This window comes from Sorex fumeus, unplaced genomic scaffold (genome assembly GCF_029834395.1).
Source record: "Sorex fumeus unplaced genomic scaffold, SorFum_2.1 ptg000198l, whole genome shotgun sequence".
Taxonomy (NCBI): Eukaryota; Metazoa; Chordata; class Mammalia; order Eulipotyphla; family Soricidae; genus Sorex; species Sorex fumeus.
In genome coordinates this window covers 930,938-949,591 of record NW_026606255.1, presented here as the reverse complement: position 1 = coordinate 949,591, position 18,654 = coordinate 930,938, and the positions used below count along the sequence as shown (strand labels likewise).

General features: G+C 56.4%; 1 protein-coding gene across 1 annotated transcript in view; it reads left to right on the top strand.

Moving 5' to 3' along the window:
- TECTA (tectorin alpha) overlaps nucleotides 1-18,654 on the top strand; it is a 55,040-nt gene that overhangs the window by 25,216 nt on the left and 11,170 nt on the right. Inside the window, exons 9-12 of the mRNA XM_056108189.1 lie at nucleotides 4,155-4,756; nucleotides 7,750-8,311; nucleotides 14,810-15,009; nucleotides 18,264-18,647. Of these exons, the coding sequence (XP_055964164.1) occupies nucleotides 4,155-4,756; nucleotides 7,750-8,311; nucleotides 14,810-15,009; nucleotides 18,264-18,647 (1,748 nt within the window). The remainder of the gene's footprint in view (nucleotides 1-4,154; nucleotides 4,757-7,749; nucleotides 8,312-14,809; nucleotides 15,010-18,263; nucleotides 18,648-18,654) is intronic.

Here is an 18,654-nt window from a genome sequence, read left to right as displayed (position 1 = left end):
AGCGCTGTTGTATTGTAAGTAGTTCTCTCAGTTTGCTGTCACCTGTTTATCAAGTATTCAAGCATCTGTACACATCCATCAGTCGATCTTCATTCATCCACCTATATTCATCCATCCATCCACATCCATCCATCCATCTGCCTATATCCATCTATTCACAGCCATCCACATCCATTCAGCCACATCCATCCATCTGTCTACATCCATCCAATCTCATTCTCATCCATCCATCCACATTCATTCATCCATCTACATCCACCCAGCCACATCATCCATCTGTCTGCATCCATCTGCCTATATCCATCCATTCATGTCCATCCATCCACATCCATCTACATCCACCCAGCCACATCCGTTCATCTGCCTACATCCATCCATTAACACCCATCCGTTCACATCCATCCAACCACATCCCTCTGCCTACATCCATCCATCTACCCACATCTATCCATCCACTCCCCACATTCTTCCACCCATGTCTATCATCTGTACATGTTCATTCATCCAGTCATATCCATCCACCCCCACCATCCATCCATCCAACCATGCATACCTATTCATTTGTCCACATCCTTCTGTTAACACTCATCCATCAAGACCCCTCCAACCACATCCACCCATGCATGCATCCACCCACTATCTGCCTTCATCTCTCCACATCCACCCAATCACTTTCATCCATCTCCATCCATCACCCACCTCTGTCCACTCCGTCCATCCATTCACCTCCATTCACTTCAGTTTTCATGTTACCTGTACAGTCACATAAGTTACTATTTTTCTTTTTTCTTTTCCTTTTTCTTTTTTTTTGTTTTTGGGTCATATCCGGTGATGTACAGGGGTTACTCCTGGCTCATGCACTCAGGAATTTCTCCTGGTGGTTCTCAGAGGACCATATGGGATGCTGGGAATCGAACCTGAGTCAGCCATGTGCAAGGCAAACTCCCTACCTGCTGTGCTGTCACTCCAGCCCCATAAGTTAATATTTTTCAGTGGCTTATATTTTATTGTATTATTTTGTTGGAGAGCCTGGCAAGCTACTGAGAGTATCTCGCCCACATGGCAAAGCCTGGAAAGCCACCCATGATGTATTTGATATGCCAAACACAGTAACAAGTTTCACAATGTTACTGGGCCCACTCGAGCAAATCGATGAACAATGGGAGGATAGTGATAGTGATATTTTGTTGGTTATTCTATTGTTAATTATTATAATTTCTTAATTTCAACTATTGTTCCAGAGTTGGGACCCCCTTCATTTTGGCCACCTAGATGCCTTTATAGTGTGACTATTGTTTTTGAGCATTTTTTTTAAACTTCTGCATAACAAAACGAGCTCCACATTCACCTCTTAACCTTCCTTGCCCCAGATAGAGTCCTCCGTCATCCCAGTGAGCCCCAACTCCATTTGGGGCGAAGTGTTATTAGAAACCAAGGTGTAGATGAGGATCACCCACTGCCACTGGGTCATTCTTGCGTTAGTGACTGTCACTCAGAGGGGGCGGTTATGTCCCTGCTGAGCATCAGACACGCTGGAGAACAAGTGACAGCAGATGTGATTCCTAAGTTTAGTTGTAATTCAGTCCACGTGTGAATTTCAGGGTACTGGCACCCAGCGAGCATGCCTTTGAGGCAGCTGGGCTGTTGGGACCCCCTTCCACAAAGGCTCCCACCTGAGTCCTGTGACAGCACACCACAGCCCCCAGGCACTTTCCCAGCCCCCACTCCCTCACCCCACTGCCCGTTGTTCTCTTCTGGGTTCCCTAGTACAGCTGCTCTCTAGCTCTTGTGCTTGGGGTGACCTGGTCTGGAGTCTCCGGTCCCTCTCGGTGTGTGGCCATGCCTGCTTGAGGCTGTCTCTCCAGGCATCTCCCAGGCAGAGCGAGGCTCTGGATGATTCTGTGAGCGTGGAAGGCCGGCTGTCATGCGGCTGTGCTTGGGGAGAGCAGATGCTGAGGAGAACTCTCGCCCTCCTGCATCTGGCCTGCAGAGACCCAGGAAGACCTCCGAGAAGCCTGTTTTTAGAGAGAGACTTTGTGATCAGGAGCAGCCATATGGAGTATGACTTCCTGGGGTGCGAACTGGATATCCCCCTTGCCTCGTGGCTGTGCTTGTAGACGTGACCAGCAGGCCTGCTTGTGCCTGGGCGGCTGACCTGCAAGGGATTGGATGGGACAAGGGGTCCACAGCGAGGGCAGAGTCCTCCCCAGTCCTGGAGACAGACCCTGCTTCCACATCCGGGTATTTCTAACTGGCTCTCCTGTCCACAGAGCCGGGCTACCCAATTAAGGGATATCACGAAGGCATTCCAGGGGCCCGGGGAGGTTTATTACTTCACGTCGGTATGTTCCAGACTTCCAGACAAATCCAGACAACACAATAAGTCATAATGCGCGAGCCGTTTAAATAAGTCATGTTATTTGCTATCACCATAAACCTGCAGTCAGAGTTATAACATTCATAATTTAGAGACAAATGCGAGACTCCCTCTGCACAGACACAGTTAATCAGCGCAGAACCAGCCTCGGGCCCCTGTGGCCCACAGCAGAGGGGCCCGTCTCGGAGCCCAAGAGGAGAGAGAAGCTGCCGGTCATAGAGCTGGCGCTGGTGGGCACAGCTCGTGGTTGCTCCATGGTACCCTCCATGCCCGGGGATCAGAGGTGTGCTCTCGGAATGATCTTGAGCACACAAACCGGAGCACGTCGGAAAGGCGAGACCTGGTTCTCCCAGGCGAGGAAAGGACCTGCACGCTTCCGGAGACAGCGTGGGCAGGGTAGCTTTGTCCTTCCTTCTCGTTCTTTTTCTTTTTGGGTCACACCCGTTGATGCACAGGGGTCACTCCTGGCTCATGCACTCAGGAATTACTCCTGGCGGTGCTCGGTGGACTATGTGGGACGCTGGGAATCAAACCCAGGTCGGCTGCATGCAAGACAAATGCCCTACCCGCTGTGCTGTCACTCCAGCTCTACTCCCCTCCCCCCTCCCCAGCATACTCTTGCCCTTGTTCGATTCTGACGCGCCAGACTCCCCCCATGACACCGGAGCAGGCCCATGCTGGGAGTCTGAACACTCTGTTCTGTGGCACAGAGGCTCTGTTCTGGGCTCAGGTGCACTTGGAGAGGAAACAAGAGGACCGGGTCGGAATTGACAGGGCACAGAGAAGGGAGCCGGTAACAGGGTGATCACCTTCAGGAGACGGTGGGCGAGTGGTGAAGCCTCAGTAACCAGGGGAGCAAGTGTGAATCTCCTCAGAGCCATGGCATCAGAGAAGGCAGTGCAGGGGAGGTCCAGCTCCCACTGTGAGTCTGCGGCCTCAGAACGGCAGATCTGTGTCAGCCTGGGTCAGTGGAAGCACAGGGATGCCATCCACAGGTCTCAGTGGCCTCAACACGCCCATTCTTTCTAGAACGTTCTCTCCCCCAGGAGAGCAGGGGCCGAATCTCTTCCTGGTCCTTGTTAGCTGGGTTCAGTTTCTCTCTCTGGGAGCTGAAGAGGAGGAGACATTCCCCGGTTTGGGGGCCAGAGAGATCCAAGAGGATAAGGCACTGGCCTTATGTTACCCTGACACTGTATATGGTCCCACCAAGAGTGATCCCTGAGCATGGCCAGGTGTGGCCCCCAAACTAACACAACCCAGCAGCAATAGAACACGCTTCCCCGGCTTTCCATGCCCACCTCCCAGGTGCCTGGAGCAGGCCACACAGTGGGAAGCCAGGTGCTCTAGGGCCAAGCTTCTCGGTCGGGGCCTCCTGGAGAACCCCGGGATGCTGCAAGGGGGCACAAGCGAAACTCACGAACATGAAATTGGGAGGCGTGAGACTTGGCCATCAACTGGTGGGACAGGATGATTCCAGACAGAACAGGCTTAGCTTAAGCGTTACACCAGAGGGAGCAAGGAGTCTCTGCTGTGGATCCGTGGCCTCCCGCCCTGTCAGAGATGTGGATCCATAGCTCCTGCCCTGACAGTGCTGTGGGTCCGTGGCCTCCCGCCCTCACAGTGCTGCGGGTCCGTGGCTCCTGCCCTGAGAGTGCCGTGGATCTGGGGTCTGCCACAGACTGGCTGAGCAAACCTGTGTGCACTGCAGAGGGAGCCCACTGGCTGCCTCTGGCCCTAGCCCGACACTCAAGCTTGCTTTCTCCTTGCCCACCCGCAGCTCTCGACTGCCCGGAGAACAGTCACTTCGAGGAGTGTGTGGCGTGCACGGAGACCTGTGAGACCCTGGCCCTGGGGCCCATCTGCGTGGACAGCTGCTCCGAGGGCTGCCAGTGTGACGAGGGCTACGCCCTGCAGGGCAGCCAGTGCGTCAGCCGGAGCGAGTGTGGCTGCAACTTCGAGGGCCACCTGCTGGCCACCAATGAGACCTTCTGGATGGACCAGGACTGCCAGGTCTTCTGCTACTGCAACGGCAGCGACAACAGCGTCCACTGCGAAACCCTCCCGTGCAGGGAAGATGAGTTCTGCATGGAGGAGGACGGCCTGCACTACTGCCAGCCTCGCACCGACGCCTCCTGCATCGTCGCTGGCTACGGCCACTACCTCACCTTCGACGGCTTCGCCTTCGACTTCCAGACGAGCTGCCCACTCATCCTGTGCACCACTGGGAGCAGGCCCAGCTCTCACACGCTCCCCAAGTTCACCGTCACCGCCAGGAATGAGGACCGAGACCCATCTCTGGCCCTATGGGTCAAGCAGGTGGACGTGACTGTGTTCGGTTATAGCATCGTGATCCACAGGGCTTACAAGCACACGGTGCTGGTGCGTGAGTGGGCGAGGGCCTTGCTGGGGCGGGGCTGTGGGGCGGAGCCCTGGGGAGGAGCTTCAGGGAGGGGTGGGGCTTTAGGGGCGGGGCCTAGGAGAGGAGCTTCAGGGAGGGGCGGGGCCATGAGTGGGAGGGGCTGTAGGGCAGGTCCTGGGGGAGGAGCTTCAGGGAGGGGCAGGGCCATGGGTGGGAGGGGCTGTAGGGCAGGTCCTGGGGAGGGGCAGGCACCTGGTAGGGGGGGCTTCAGGGGCGGGGCCTAGAGGAGGAGCTTCAGAGAGGGGTGGGGCCTCGGGATGGGGGCGTGGTTCAAGCCCTGCAAGTCCCATAGGTGGTATTCAGGTGTTCAAGGTGCGTTGGAGGCAGGGGTCAGCTTGGCACAAGAGGGCAGAGGGCTCCTGCCCCTTGACCTCCTGAGTCCGGACTCTGCCGCCCAAGGCACAACCCCCGAGTAGGGAGCAGTCAGATCCTTCCACAATTAACAGAGTCTGCGAGAGAGGCCAACCCCCCCGGGACCCATCCAGCTGGGTGGCCAGTCTGCAGGTTGGGGCACCCATCCCTGTGAAGGGGGCGGGGGTGGGGCGGGGAGACCTTGGGTCCCAATCAGTCCCCTGTCCTTTCTGGAAGTCTGATGGGATTTGCAAGCTTAGGCTCTGCCCAACGCCCTGTTGGCCTCCGGTCCCCGAGGGGGGCCTTATCCCTTGTGGGGCTCTACAGGGCGCATTCATCTCCACACCAAGGCCCCCGTGTCTCCTGCAGACCCTGAGTTCTCGGGACAGCCCTGTCGGCGCCATTCCGCATCCCCAGCGCTCGGCAGAGGACAGGTTTTTGCAGATGCCCATCCTAAGCTGCCAGAGAGACTCCAGATGAGGCCTCTGCTGACACTGGCACGGCAGTGGGGTACAGACGGCAGCGGGGGGTGGGGCGCTCACAGTTCTCCCAGGCCTGGCCCATGGGGGAGGCCCCCCTGGACCCCGGGAGTGGATCACTTTCTCTGCTCACCCTCACCCTGTCTGGGCTGCCGAGTCCAGATTGATGTCCACTGCCCGTTGGCCAGGACCTTCCCCCTGACCTCCAGCCCTACTCAGTGCAGCGAAGGTCTGAGTCAGGAGGGGCCCAGCACGCCCAGGGATCGCTTCCTCGTCACCCCTGCACGGGTGGTGCTGGCTCCCGGGCGCCTTCTGCCCGCCTGTCCTTGCCCCCTGTCAGGAGCAGCCGCTATTATTCTTCTCTCGGGGAGTGAGGGTGACTAATAATAACATCACAGGAAAAACAAATGCAAATCACGGACCAGCCGAGCCTGTACCACATATTAATAATGCAGAGTGAGTGTGCACCCTACACCGCAGGCTCCAGAACCTTCCATGCATCCCGCGCCCAGTCTCCTTGCCAGAGACTGGAAGGCCGTGCAGTCTTCCCAGCTTGGCACGGGGCTGAAAAGTGGGGCCCTGGCAAGGGTGACCCCAGCCCCATCCACCAGCTCCCCCAAGAAGCTCATTACTTCCTCATTAACCCTGCGGTAAGATGGGATGCGTCTTTCCCCAGACGCCCCTCGAAAAGATAGGTTTAGTTAGGGTCTGTAGCGATAATACAGCAGGGAGGGCATTTGCCTGGCATGCAGCCAACCCAGATTTGATCCCCGGCATCCCATACGGTGCCCCAAGCACCACCAGGAGTAACTCCTGAAAAAAGGAGTAACTTTAGGGAAAATCCCTGAGCATCACCAGGGTGGTTCAAAAACAAATAAGAAAAGCCAGATTGAACTCTCAGCACTGGCATCCAAACGTGGCCTGATCCGGAAACGGGGCTTTGCTGGGATGAGGCGATACAGCGTTCATCCAAGGGCAAGCAACCCCCTGTGGGAGAGACTCAGCTCAGGGAGGCAAGGCAGGAGGAGGCAGGCCTGGAAGGCAGCGGCCGAGACTGGGGTGAGGCTGTCCCAACCAAGGAGCCCACCCCTCCGGATTGTCCAGCAGGCACTTTTGGGATCCAGGAGAGGGGCCTGAGGGGGAGTCCTGTGCAAATGGTGGCACCCATGGCAGTGAATTGAGATCCCTTTGGCGTGGAGAGCAAGCCCCTTCCCTCCGGAGGCCAGCTTCCGCCCTCCCAGCATACATGTGCCATCCCAGCAGCCCCCAGCAGGAGGGAGGCCCCTGAGGGAGCAGGGGAGCACCTGAGAGAGAATCAGGGTGCCGGAGTCAGCTTGGATGAGATCAGAAAGCACGTGGCACCCGATAGGGCTGATGTTGAGGGGGCAATCCCAGGCAGAGATCCCACAGGGAGGCCCGAGTAGGGGCTCCTAACAAGCTCTAATTTAGAAGAAAACCAAAAGCCCGGAAAAGCTTGAAAGATAGCTAGGTGGGGATGAGGGGTGGGGGTTGGGGGGGATGCACTGAATAACCAGGGCGGTGGTGACATGGCTAAGTATTCAGAACCAGAGAGGAGCAAAGCTTCCAGAAACATGTGGGAAGAGAGAGGGACTCAGCTTGTACCCAAAACACACACACACACACACACACACACACACACACACACACACACACCACTCCCCCCACCCCCGTCCCATGCCCAGTCTGAGTGGGGGGCTTGCTCCGCAGGAGACCGAGGGAGGAGCTGAGTCTGGAGGGTGAGCAGGTGGTTGAGGGGTGAAGAATGGAGGTGCCAGGGGGAGTTACTGGTTAGGAGGAAAACCAACCCCCGAGGAGCGAATTCCTGGGCGCTTACCTAAAATACACCCCTCGACGAGCTGGAAATAGAAACACAGAAGTTGGAGGTTGGGGTATTTTCGTCTAAGCTTTAATTGAATTCTTATTACCCTCTCATTACCTTGGAGAAAACAATTTGAACTCCTGGGGGAAATAATGCCACGGAAACAGAAGGCTGAGAAACAAATAGGCACATTAGCGTCCAGGGGATCTTCCTGCAAGTCTGCCGAGCTCGCCGCCAGGGCGGCTGATGACGGGCACTGACGCTGCCCCCGCCCCTCCCGCAGGTCAACCACGAGCGCCTCTACCTGCCCCTGAAGCTGGGGCAGGGGAAGGTCAACATCTTCTCCTTCGGCTTCCATGTGGTGGTGGAGACAGACTTCGGCCTGAAGGTCGTGTACGACTGGCGGACCTTCCTGTCCATCACGGTGCCGCGGAGCCTGCAGAACGCCACGCAGGGCCTTTGCGGGCGCTACAACGGCGACCCTGAAGACGACCTGGAGCTGCCCCTGGGCCTGCCGGCGGCCAGCGTCAGCGAGTTTGGCCAGAGCTGGGTGCAGAGGGACACCTTCTGCCAGGTGGGCTGCGGGGACCACTGCCCGACCTGCACCAAGGTGGAGACGTTCTCCAAGGCCCAGCAGCTGTGCGGCCTCATCCCCAGCCCGCTGGCCGGCTTCACCAAGTGCCACAGCAAGGTCAACCCCGCCTTCTTCCACAAGAACTGCCTGCTGGACGCCTGCGTGGACGGCGGTGCCATGCAGACCGCCTGCTCTTGGCTGCAGAACTATGCCAGCACGTGCCAGACACAGGGCATCGCTGTCACCGGCTGGAGGAATTACACATCCTGCAGTGAGTCCTGCCCCATTTTCCTGCCTGCTGCCTTCGTTCTGTTGCTTAGAGGCTGGACTTGGGTTGAGGGGTACAATGGGGCCAGGGAGCGACCCCCTAGACCAGCTGCATGCGAAGCCCCTGCTGCAGCCCTTTGCTCGCTCACTCTCCCTAGACCCTCTCCTGTTTTCATCAAAGTTGGCGTGGGGGCAGTAGCCAGTGAAAGCGAAGGCAGAGAGCACCCTAAGTGCCCCTGGGATTGGGTGTTGTCCCCTGCAGTTTCCCTATTGCTGGGGTGGAGTTCTGAGGACAACAGGAGAAACAGCAGCCGGGGGCAGCTGGGCTCCATGAGGTCCCGTGAAATTCCAGCCAAGGGCTGCAGCAGGGAGGACTCAGTCGGCCGGTTCACACTGGACCATCCCGGCAGGCGACCTGCCGCCTGCCTCTGACAGGCTCCCGTGTCCCACCCTGTGTGGGTATCTGCCTGTGTGAGATACAGCAGAACGTGGAGAACATTAGGTGAAGAATCAGAGCCCCTGCCCTGGCGCAAGGCTGGGCCAGGGCTTGGAGGCAGCCCCTTTTCTCCCTGGTCCTCGGTTTCCCTCAAGAATGTTCTGTTTGCGCTGTCTCTGCTCCAGAAAGCACCGGTGAGGCGCCCGAGAACCCCAGTCATGCCAGGCGTGTGGAGGGCAGTTATTCCATTGGCCCTTATAAGGGCTAACCCCTTATCAGATTTCACTTTTGTTTTCAACCCACGAGCTCCATTAGTCCTGGAGACTCGGGCAAGTAAGTCACTTAGCTGAGGTCAGCGGTCTGAGTGGCCAGGGCACACTGGAGCCTGGTGTGCCTGCCACTGGCCGGCTGGACCCGCCTGGAGCATGTTGCAGTAAGAGGGAGCAGGGAGGATGCGCACCCGTGGGCTTGGGTCCGTTGGGCTCGGTCTATTTCTCTGTCTCCAGCTCATGAATTGGAGCAAATCACCTTCAGGTCTAGATGTTTGGAAAAGGTTGCTCTTGGATGCTGAACGTGTAGAGCGGGTAATGATGCATTCATGGGGGTCCCGAGAATAGATGCCCCTTTCTTTTTTGTTGTTGTTGTTGTTGTTTATTGGGGTCACACCCGGCAATGCACAGGGGTTACTCCTGGCTTTGCACTCAGGAATTACTCCTGGTGGTGCTCGGGGAACCATATAGGATGCCAGGGATCGAACCTGGGTTGGCTGCATGCAAGGCAAATGAATGCCCTGCCCGCTGTGCTATTGCTCCAGCCCCTAGATACCCCTTTCATCCCCGGAGAGGGCAAATTGGACGAACTGCTGGGAACTGGTCTGATGCTCGGATGCTTATTCCTGGGAAGTAGTAGAAGCCGAAGCCGTCTTGTCCAGGCTTGTTCCTGAGTAAGGGGGCGGTGGTGATAGTGGGCGTCATGGTCCAGACTGCCTCTGACCCCACCAGCAGCAGTGTTATCAGTCAGGGTCTGGAAACTGGCCTCACAGGGGCCCCTCCGTGCGTCGAGGGGATGTGTCACCCTCTAAACCCGACAGCCAGGCCCTGGCCGAGCGAGGGGAGGCGGCAGGTGGGATGAGCCTGCTTTGAGGGCCGAGTGTGGCATGCCTATCTCCAGGGGCATCTCAGGCATCACTCAGGGAAGCAGGGACCCAGCTAGCAGGACCCTGACCTGACCCCAGGAAGAAACTCCCCTCCACCCCCCGACTCCTCGGGGTGTGAAACTGATTCTGGCACTGCAGTTTCTATTATTCTGCTGTGATCCTTGGGGGTCGGCACCGAGTCAATGGATTAGTGGGTCTTCAGGGGGATCCCAAATAGTGCCCTTCCCGGCAATTCTCAGCCAACCAGGGTGATGAGTTAATGATAAGGTCTAAGGTTGTACCTTATGCCTAGGTCCTGGTGCTCAACCAAATGATCTGGTTAACAGAGACTGGGCAGGAACAGTCCCTGGACCCCCAGCACTTAAGAGCCCCCCACCCCCAGTTCTTTAAAGTACTCAAAGTAAACACAGAAATTCTTTTCTTTGTAATATTGCAGTAAAGAGAGTGCTTATCTAAGCAAGTCACCTAAAACCCGATAAGTATGACCACTTAAAATTTTTTATATTTCTACATGGCAAAAACAGTAACCAAAACAAATAGTTTAAAACTAAATAAATAAAATCACCATTAGGAACCGGGACCATGGTACAGCAGGTAGGGCACTTGCCTTGCACACAGCCAAGCTGGGTTTGATCCCCGGCATCCCGTATGGTCCCCTGAACACTGCCAGGCATGATCCCTGAGCACTGAATTCAGGAATAGCACCTGAGCACCGCTGGGGTCTCAAACACCTCTCCCCGGCCCCCACTACACACACAAATTTGGTAAATAATTAAGATAAAATTTCAGGAGCTGGAGAGCTAGTACAGCGGGCAGGGCTTGACCTTTACGCAGCTAACATGGGTTTTATCTCTGGCATCCCTGAACACCGCTGGGTGTGAGTCCTATTCTTAGAGCCAGGAGTGAACCCCAAGTAAAGCCAGGAGTAACCCCAGAATTAAAATTTTTTTCAGGTATTGATAATAATGGGCTGGGGCGATAGCACAGCCTTGCATGCAGCCGACCCGGGTTTGATTCCTTCGTCTCTCTCAGAGAGCCTGGCAAGCTACTGAGAGTATCCCGCCCGCATGGCAGAGCCTGGCAAGCTCCCCGTGATGTATCCGATATGCCAAAAACAGTTACAACAAGTCTCACAATGGAGACGTTACTGGTGCCCTCTCAATGAACAATGAGAGGACATGCTATAGATAAATTGGCAAGGTGCTCTACCTGTACCCTTATTAGCATTATCTGCAAAACTGATCAATCATCTTTTCACTTGTCCTGTTTTGTCTGTATTACCTTCACCTTAAGCTCCTTTTTTATGTCCTTTGCACTTTTTTTTTTTTTTGCTTTTTGGGTCACGCCTGGCGATGCACAGGGGTTACTCCTGGCGGTGCTCAGGGGACCATGTGGGATGCTGGGAATCGAACACGGGTCTGCCATGTGCAAGGCAAACGCCCTACCCGCTGTGCTATGGCTCCAGCCCCGCTTTGCACTTTTTTGCATGTGCTTGTTTATGGTAGGGCTGTAGTGATAGCACAGCGGGTAAGGCGTTTGTCTTGCACGCAGCCGACCTGGTCGGCCCAGGTTCGATTCCTCCGCCCCTCTTGGAGAGCCGGGCAAGCTACCAAGAGTATCTCACCTGCACAGTAAAACCTGGCAAGCTCCCCATGACGTATTTGATATGCCAAACACAGTAACAAGTCTCACAATGTTACTGGGCCCGCTCGAGCAAATTGATGAACATCGGGAGGATAGTGCAGTGCTACAGTGCGGTGTTTTTTTTTTTTTTTTTTTTTTTTTTTGCTTTTGGGGGTCACACCCAGCGATGCTCAGGAGTTACTCCTGGCTCATGCACTCAGGAATTGCTCCTGGTGGTGCTCAGGGGACCATATGGGGTGCTGGGAATCGAACCTGTGTTGGCTATGTTGGCTGCGTGCAAGGCAAACACACTACCCGCTGTGCTATCGCTCCAGCCCCCTACAGTGCAGTATGGTGCTCAGGGCTTGCTCCTGACTCTGTGCTCAGGGATTGCTCCTGGCTCAGTGCTCAGGGATCACTCCTGGCAGTGCTTAGGGGACCATATGTGGTGCCAGCGTTTGAAGTGGGATTGACCACTAGCAAAACAAGTGCTTTCACACCTCCTGTACTATTTCTTCGGTTCACTTTTTTTTGGTTGGTCACCCAAAGGGGTGCTCAGGAGACTGAGAATACCCATGACTCTGAGCCAGTGGGCCAGTGAAATACTGTGCGGATGTGGCTCTTCTCAAGCCCTGCAGTGCTGGGGATCCCCAGGGCACCCTGGGAATGCTGGGCGCCTCCAGGCTGCCACCCAATGCTCAGGGGCCATTTGGTGCCGGGAATCCAACCTGGGGCTGGCGCATGTGAGGCAGGCACCCTAATCACTGTGCTCCCTCCTGACACCCTTCACTGCTTCTTGGCACACTGTTGCCTTGTCACCATCTCCAGAATGCTTGTCCCTTGGGAAGCAGAAGCTCTGTGCCTTCTTAGGGCCTTTCACTGGCTCCCTGACCCCCGGGGCCCCCTGTGCCCCACCCCTCCCCTCCCTGTAGTTTTGGGTCTCTGGCCCTGGCTATTCCTCGGAGAAGAAGTACCCTATGGCACTGGTCCCTGGTGGTTCGCCAGAGCCCCTGCAACTCTGCCACTGTGGTTGACGGGATGTAAACGTGGCCCATCCGGGGTGCTGAGACAGTCACTTCTCTCAGATATTTTGAGTACGTGCCTAGCTGTGGAATTTCTGGGTCAGATGCTGATGCATCGCCTTTTTATTTTTTTTTAATTTTTTTTTAGAAAGTAGAAAAGTTCATTGGAAAGTAAAGGAGAAGGAAAAGGAGGGACTTTGTGACTAAGTTCTGATTCTTCATCTTTTGAAGAATCTCGATTCTTCTCCCCACACAGTGCTACTGTTCTACAGCCCCTACGAGGGCCGGGGGGCCAGTCTCCCCGCATCATTGCCATTTTTTCCTTATTAGCGGCCGATCTCAGTTGCTGGCACTAGCCGTGCCCCATGGCAGGGTGCAGGTGGTCTCCCCGTGTAGTATCCATTTGGGTCCGTTTGCATTTCTCTGGGGTTTTCTGACGTGGAACATCTCACACGCCTCTTGACCTTTTCGCTCTCTTCGCTGGTGAAACGTCTATTCGGGTCCTTCGCCTGTTTTTGATTTCTGGGTGTTTCTTTGTTCCTGAGTCTGAACAGTCCTCGGTGCTTCTCAGCCGTGACCTCTCAAGGTTCCAGGACTCAGTTTGGTGGTGAGCCAGTGGTGAGGGTCAGGGGGACGCTCAACACCCCCCCTCCCCCGCGCAGCCCTGGGCGCAGAGCAGTGGACCCTACCTTTTCCAGGGCTATTCAGTGCATTGATCGAAAGTCAAGGTGACACATCCCTGACCCAGTAGCCACTCTGCCACGAGTTTCTTCTGGAGATTCGCTTCCTCAGGAGGAAAAATTTCTCATGTGGGACTAGCAAACACAGCAGACCGTGCTCTCGGGAGAGCAGAGAACCACCAGACTTGTCTTTGTCCCATTTATGTAGGCAGAGGGCGGGGAGGGAATGGGATTCACAGGTCCATGCACTCACAGGGGTGCTGTGTGTGCAGAGAGAATTGCTAGAAGGTTCTACAGCTTGTTACCAGAGGCAGTCTTTCCATCGCACATTTATTTAGATGGTGTTTTTTTTTTTTGTCTCAAGTAGGTGTTTTAAATGAAAATGTTTTCATTTAATGTCCAAAACACTCAATTAAATGTTTTCTTTTAGTATGTAGTATGCGACAGTAATGGTCCCGTGACTCTATACACATCTTAAGTTTCAGAGAACTATGCTCCCCAGAAGTCAGATTTTGCCTAGATCATCTGAAAAACACCCCCCCCCCCAATTACGCGGCAGGTGTTAGAGTAAAAAGCGCCACGTCGTGGCTGTCTTGCCTTTCCTGCAGATGGATGCGTTTCATACCTTCTGTAGAACTTGTGAGCAAACCTGTCTTTGGTACTCAGCCAGCACCTAGATGTTGGAAGCATCTTTTGGTGGTTGTTTTTTGGTTCCCACCTGGCAATGCTTAGGGCTTGTCTGGCTCTGTCTGCACTTAGGGATTACTCCTGGTGGGCCCTGAAGGACCATCGAGGGTCCCAGGGTTGAAACCCCGGTCGGTCATGTGCAAGGCAAATGCCTTCCCCATTGCACTCTCTCTCTGGTCTCTGCCAAGCACTTCATGAAGCTCAGAAGCTCCTTCCCCCCCAGCAGGTCAGAGAGCAGGGCTGTGGGTGTGGCTCTCTGGGGTGGGGGCTGAGAGTCTGAGCTGCCCCCACCCCCAGATTTGAGCCTTCCCTTGGCCTGCGCACAAGAGCAGTGGCGGGCCCGCCCGGAGCACACGTGATGCTGGCTTGGCTTCTTGTACCTCAGAGGCCAGGCCTGTCCTCATCAGCCACTTAGAAAAGGCTTCTGTGTCAGCCTGAGGTGTGGGTGAGAGAAGGGGCTGGTCCTCTTCTTGGGGAGCCTGTGGCGCGACTATGGGGATGAAGAAAGGTACAGATAGGTGGGGGTGCAGACACGTGTTGTGTGTGAGGCCAATCCCATGTGACCCCCGGCCTCACATAGGGCCCCACATCCCCGCTTTCCAAGCACTGAGCACAGAGCAAGGAGTCAGCCCGAGCACTGCTGGGCTGAGCAATGCGGGTGAGACAGGGCAAGCATCAGTGTGGAGTGGGTAGGGCGGGGGTCCCCAGAAAGCCAGCAGGGTCTCAGACCGTAGGAAGTGACCGGAGAGGCCCTTCCGCTACTGGACCCCGGAGGCCACGACAGCAGGAGGCCAACAGATGCTCCCAGAAAGCTCCTCCTGACTCCAGAGGCGGGCGGCTCCCGCCGACCCGGGCTCTGGCCGCGTGACCGGCCCTCCCTGGCCTGTGTCCCCCACAGCGGTCACCTGCCCCGCCAACAGCCACTACGAGAGCTGCGTGAGCGTGTGCCAGCCGCGCTGCGCCGCCATCCGCCTCAAGAGCGAGTGCGCCCACTACTGCGTGGAGGGCTGCCAGTGCGACGCGGGCTACGTGCTCAACGGCAGAAGCTGCATCCTGCCGCACAACTGCGGCTGCTACGCCGACGGCAAGTACTACGAGGTAGGGAACCCCCCCGCCCCCTCCCTGCCCACGCCAAGGCCCCCTCTCCTGGGGGACACTCTGCCTCCCGCCCTCCACCCACCGACTGTGTCCAGGGCTCACTTCCCACCCCTCTGACCCCGTCTCTTGCAAAGTCTCCTTTGGAACCTTCTGGCATGCCGGTGTGTGCCGCTCCCTTGCCGTGGTGCCAGCTTGGAATCTGAATGCGGCTGGCGCAGTTGAGGAGCTTCTCGTGGGGGGATGCCGAGTTTCGGGGCTGGCAGGAGCGGCCTCCCTGTCTGCTTCAGTGGCTGACCTGCCCTCCCTGTGTGCCAGGTGTCTCTGTGGCACGTCCCCAGGGAGCGTTCGAGGTGACTGCCGCCGTTCCTGACCTATGCCCATGCCCCCCTGCTGGCACTGAGGGCTGGGGGCAGACACGGGCTGAATATGCCACTGGGTGGGCCTGGATCCCCTGTGGGAATCTTCCTCCACAAGCCGGATTACTTAGTCGCTGTCTGCCAGCCAGGCTGTGCGGGAAGGATGGAGCACACGCCCTGCCTTCAGGAGGAACTTAAGTCTTGATTCAAGACAAGGGGGCCCAGGGGAGAGGAGAGGGAGATGCCCTTCAGAGGGCAGGAGCACAGTTACCCCCCAAAAATCAAGTGAAAAATAACACCCCACAGAACTAATGCGTTTTCAGTGAGAAAGAACGGCCTCTTTAAGAACACGGAATTGAAAGGTCAGAAAAGAAAATGTCACTGTCACTGTCCTCCATTGTTCATCAATTTGCTCGAGCGGGCCCAGTAACGTCTCCATCATGAGACCTGTTGTTACTGTGTTTGGCATATCGAATACGTCACGGGGAGCTTGCCAGGCTCTGCCGTGCGGGCGAGATACTCTCGGTAGCTTGCCGGGCTCTCCGAGAGGGGCAGCAGAATTGAACCCAGCTCAGCCGGGCTGGCTGCATGCAAGGCAAATGTCCAACCGCTGTGCAAAATGATCTAGGACAAAAAAAATACAGACTGCTTCCCTTTGTGAGGTGGCACTGCTGGCCAGGATGGCTCCATCACCTTTGCTCTGGAGACCCCGGGGAGAGGAAGCGGCAGGGGCCATGCTTGTCTCCAGCAAATTCCTCGATTTTTGTTTCATTCGAAAGATGGAAAGTGGAAGAAAATTTTTCTATGACAAACAGAAGAGTAGAATGTGGGCTTTGATGTTCTTTTAGAAATGCCAAATTTCAGAGTTTTTTTCCCTTTTGGGTCACACCTATTGATTCACAGGGGTTACTCCTGGCTCTGCACTCAGGAACTACTCCTGGCGGTGCTTGGGGGACCATATGGGATGCTGTAATCAAACCCGGGTCAGCCATGTGCAAGGCAAATGCCCTGCCCACTGTGCTATCGCTCCAGCCTCTGGGGTTTTTTTTCTTGTTTTTTTTTTTAAGGAAGAAAATAATCGTTCCTCTTTCTAATTAATCTGAAAGAAGTCCAAACTGGTCACAAATCTGAAAGGGCACAGGGGAGCACCCCGGGGTCCCCGTGACATTGAGGACCCTCCCAGCTCCGCGGTTGTGGAGGAGATCCTGTGCCAGTGGGTGCCTCAAGGAACCAGCTGCCTCTTCATTAGTGCCACTGTGTGTGTTGTCATTATTCTTTGGAGGAATATTCTGGAAACTCAGGAGCCAGGCGTGTTAGTGAAATGATACGGAGGAAAGTGCCTGGAACGTGGGCCAGGCATCTTGGGCCCACTTGGAAGCTATTAGGAACATCGTAAACACTTCATCCACATCTCATCAACATGTCAGTGGACTTGGATAACAGCATCTCTCTGTTCTCTTTGGAGAAGAGGTGATGCACTGCCCCCCCTCCCCCCAAGACAAAGTTCCAACGAGCCTGGGGGCTTGTTTCAAGGATGTGTCCAGCCTCCAGGGTCTGGAAACCGCCCCACTGTTGAGCCAGTTAGGGAAAAGGAGGCGGAGGAGCCAGTGAATCCACGGCCTTCTCTTTGAGCCCAGGTGAGGGTCCTCTCTGTGCCACGTGAGGTCTGAGGCCTGCAGAGGGGCCGGGCAGCGCTCAAGGAGCCTTGGAGAAGGAAGCCGGCTTGTGAGAGCTTCCAGGAGGGGAGATGGGTCCCAGAAACTGCTTCCCTCTGAGGATGGCAAGAGAGTCCTGGGCGCATCTTCCATGCACAAGGTCGAAAAAATTTGCCCTGGACAATCTCTGCTCTGGACCAGCCTCTCAGCCTGAGCAGAGGATATAGTGAATGGACAGGAGCGTGCCCTTTGTCCAGGTGACAGAATCAGGGTGCCAGAGTTGGAGCCTTGCAGAAGAATGCGTGGCACACGCAGACGACTATAAGCGACTTCCTGGGCCCATGAGTGCCCGTCAGGAACTGTGCCCGGATAGAACAGGGCCCCATGTGGGTGCTCTGCTTTGTAGGAAGTTTTCCTTTGGCGTTTTAGTGGGTCACCCCCAGCAGGGCTCAGGGGCCCCTTCTGGAGGTGCTGGGGACTACGCGTGCCAAGGACAAGGCCCGGAGCAGCTATGGAACTGGGCCCGCCCCTTGCCAGCAAAAAGTGGCTGCAAGTGACATTGGTGCTTTCTGATGCCCGCACCATGCTGGGAGTGCACAGGACGGCTCCCGCCCCCCTCCTTTCCCCATCCACCCCCAGGAGTCAGCCCCATCTTCAGTGATACTCCTCCGGGGACACGTGTGTGTGGGGGGGTGCATACCTGGGACTTCCCCCACAGTACGTGGCTCCAGAGCTTTCCTTTCATGGAAAGGTCCCGCTGGCTCACTTCAGGGCCCAGAAAGGGAGGTGCTGGGGGGCTGCATTGGCAGCCATGGGGAGGGGGCAGGGCGGGTGTGATGGTGGGGCTGAGGACCAGGCATCATCGTTCTTTTTTTAGGGAGGGGGGTCACACCCAGCGATGCTCAGGGGTTCCTTCTGGCTCTGCACTCAGGAATCGTTCCTGACAGTGTTCAGGGGACCATATGAGATGCCGAGGACTGAACCTGGGTGGGCTGCCTGCAAGGCAAACGCCCTCCCCGCTGTGCTATTGCTCGAGTGGTTTCTGAGTTCATCCCTGAAGTGAGGCCATCCGCATGAGAAGGGTTTCCCAGCCTTTTCCTCTAGACCTGGCCCACCTGGCAGCAGCCCACTGCAGGCTGGCGGTGATCAGCTCCCGATCGCGGTGGCCGCGGAGCCCCTCCAGCCTGGTGGGCGGCTCCAGATCCCTCCCCTCCCCGCGGCTTCACACCCGCCTCTCTTGCAGCCCAAGCAGCTGTTCTGGAACAGCGACTGCACGCGGCGCTGCCGCTGCTTCCGCCGCAACCTGATCCAGTGCGACCCGCGCCAGTGCAAGTCGGACGAGGCGTGTGCGCTGCGCCACGGCCTCCGCGGATGCTTCGCCACGCGCTCGTCCTACTGCCTGGCGGCGGGCGGGGGCGTCTTCCGCACCTTCGACGGCGCCTTCCTGCGCTTCCCCGCCAACTGCGCCTTCGTGCTCTCCACCATCTGCCAGAAGCTGCCCGACGTCTCCTTCCAGCTCATCATCAACTTCGACAAGTGGTCCTCGCCCAACCTCACCATCATCTCGCCCGTCTACTTCTACATCAACGAGGAGCAGATCCTCATCAGTGACCGCAACACCGTCAAGGTCCCGC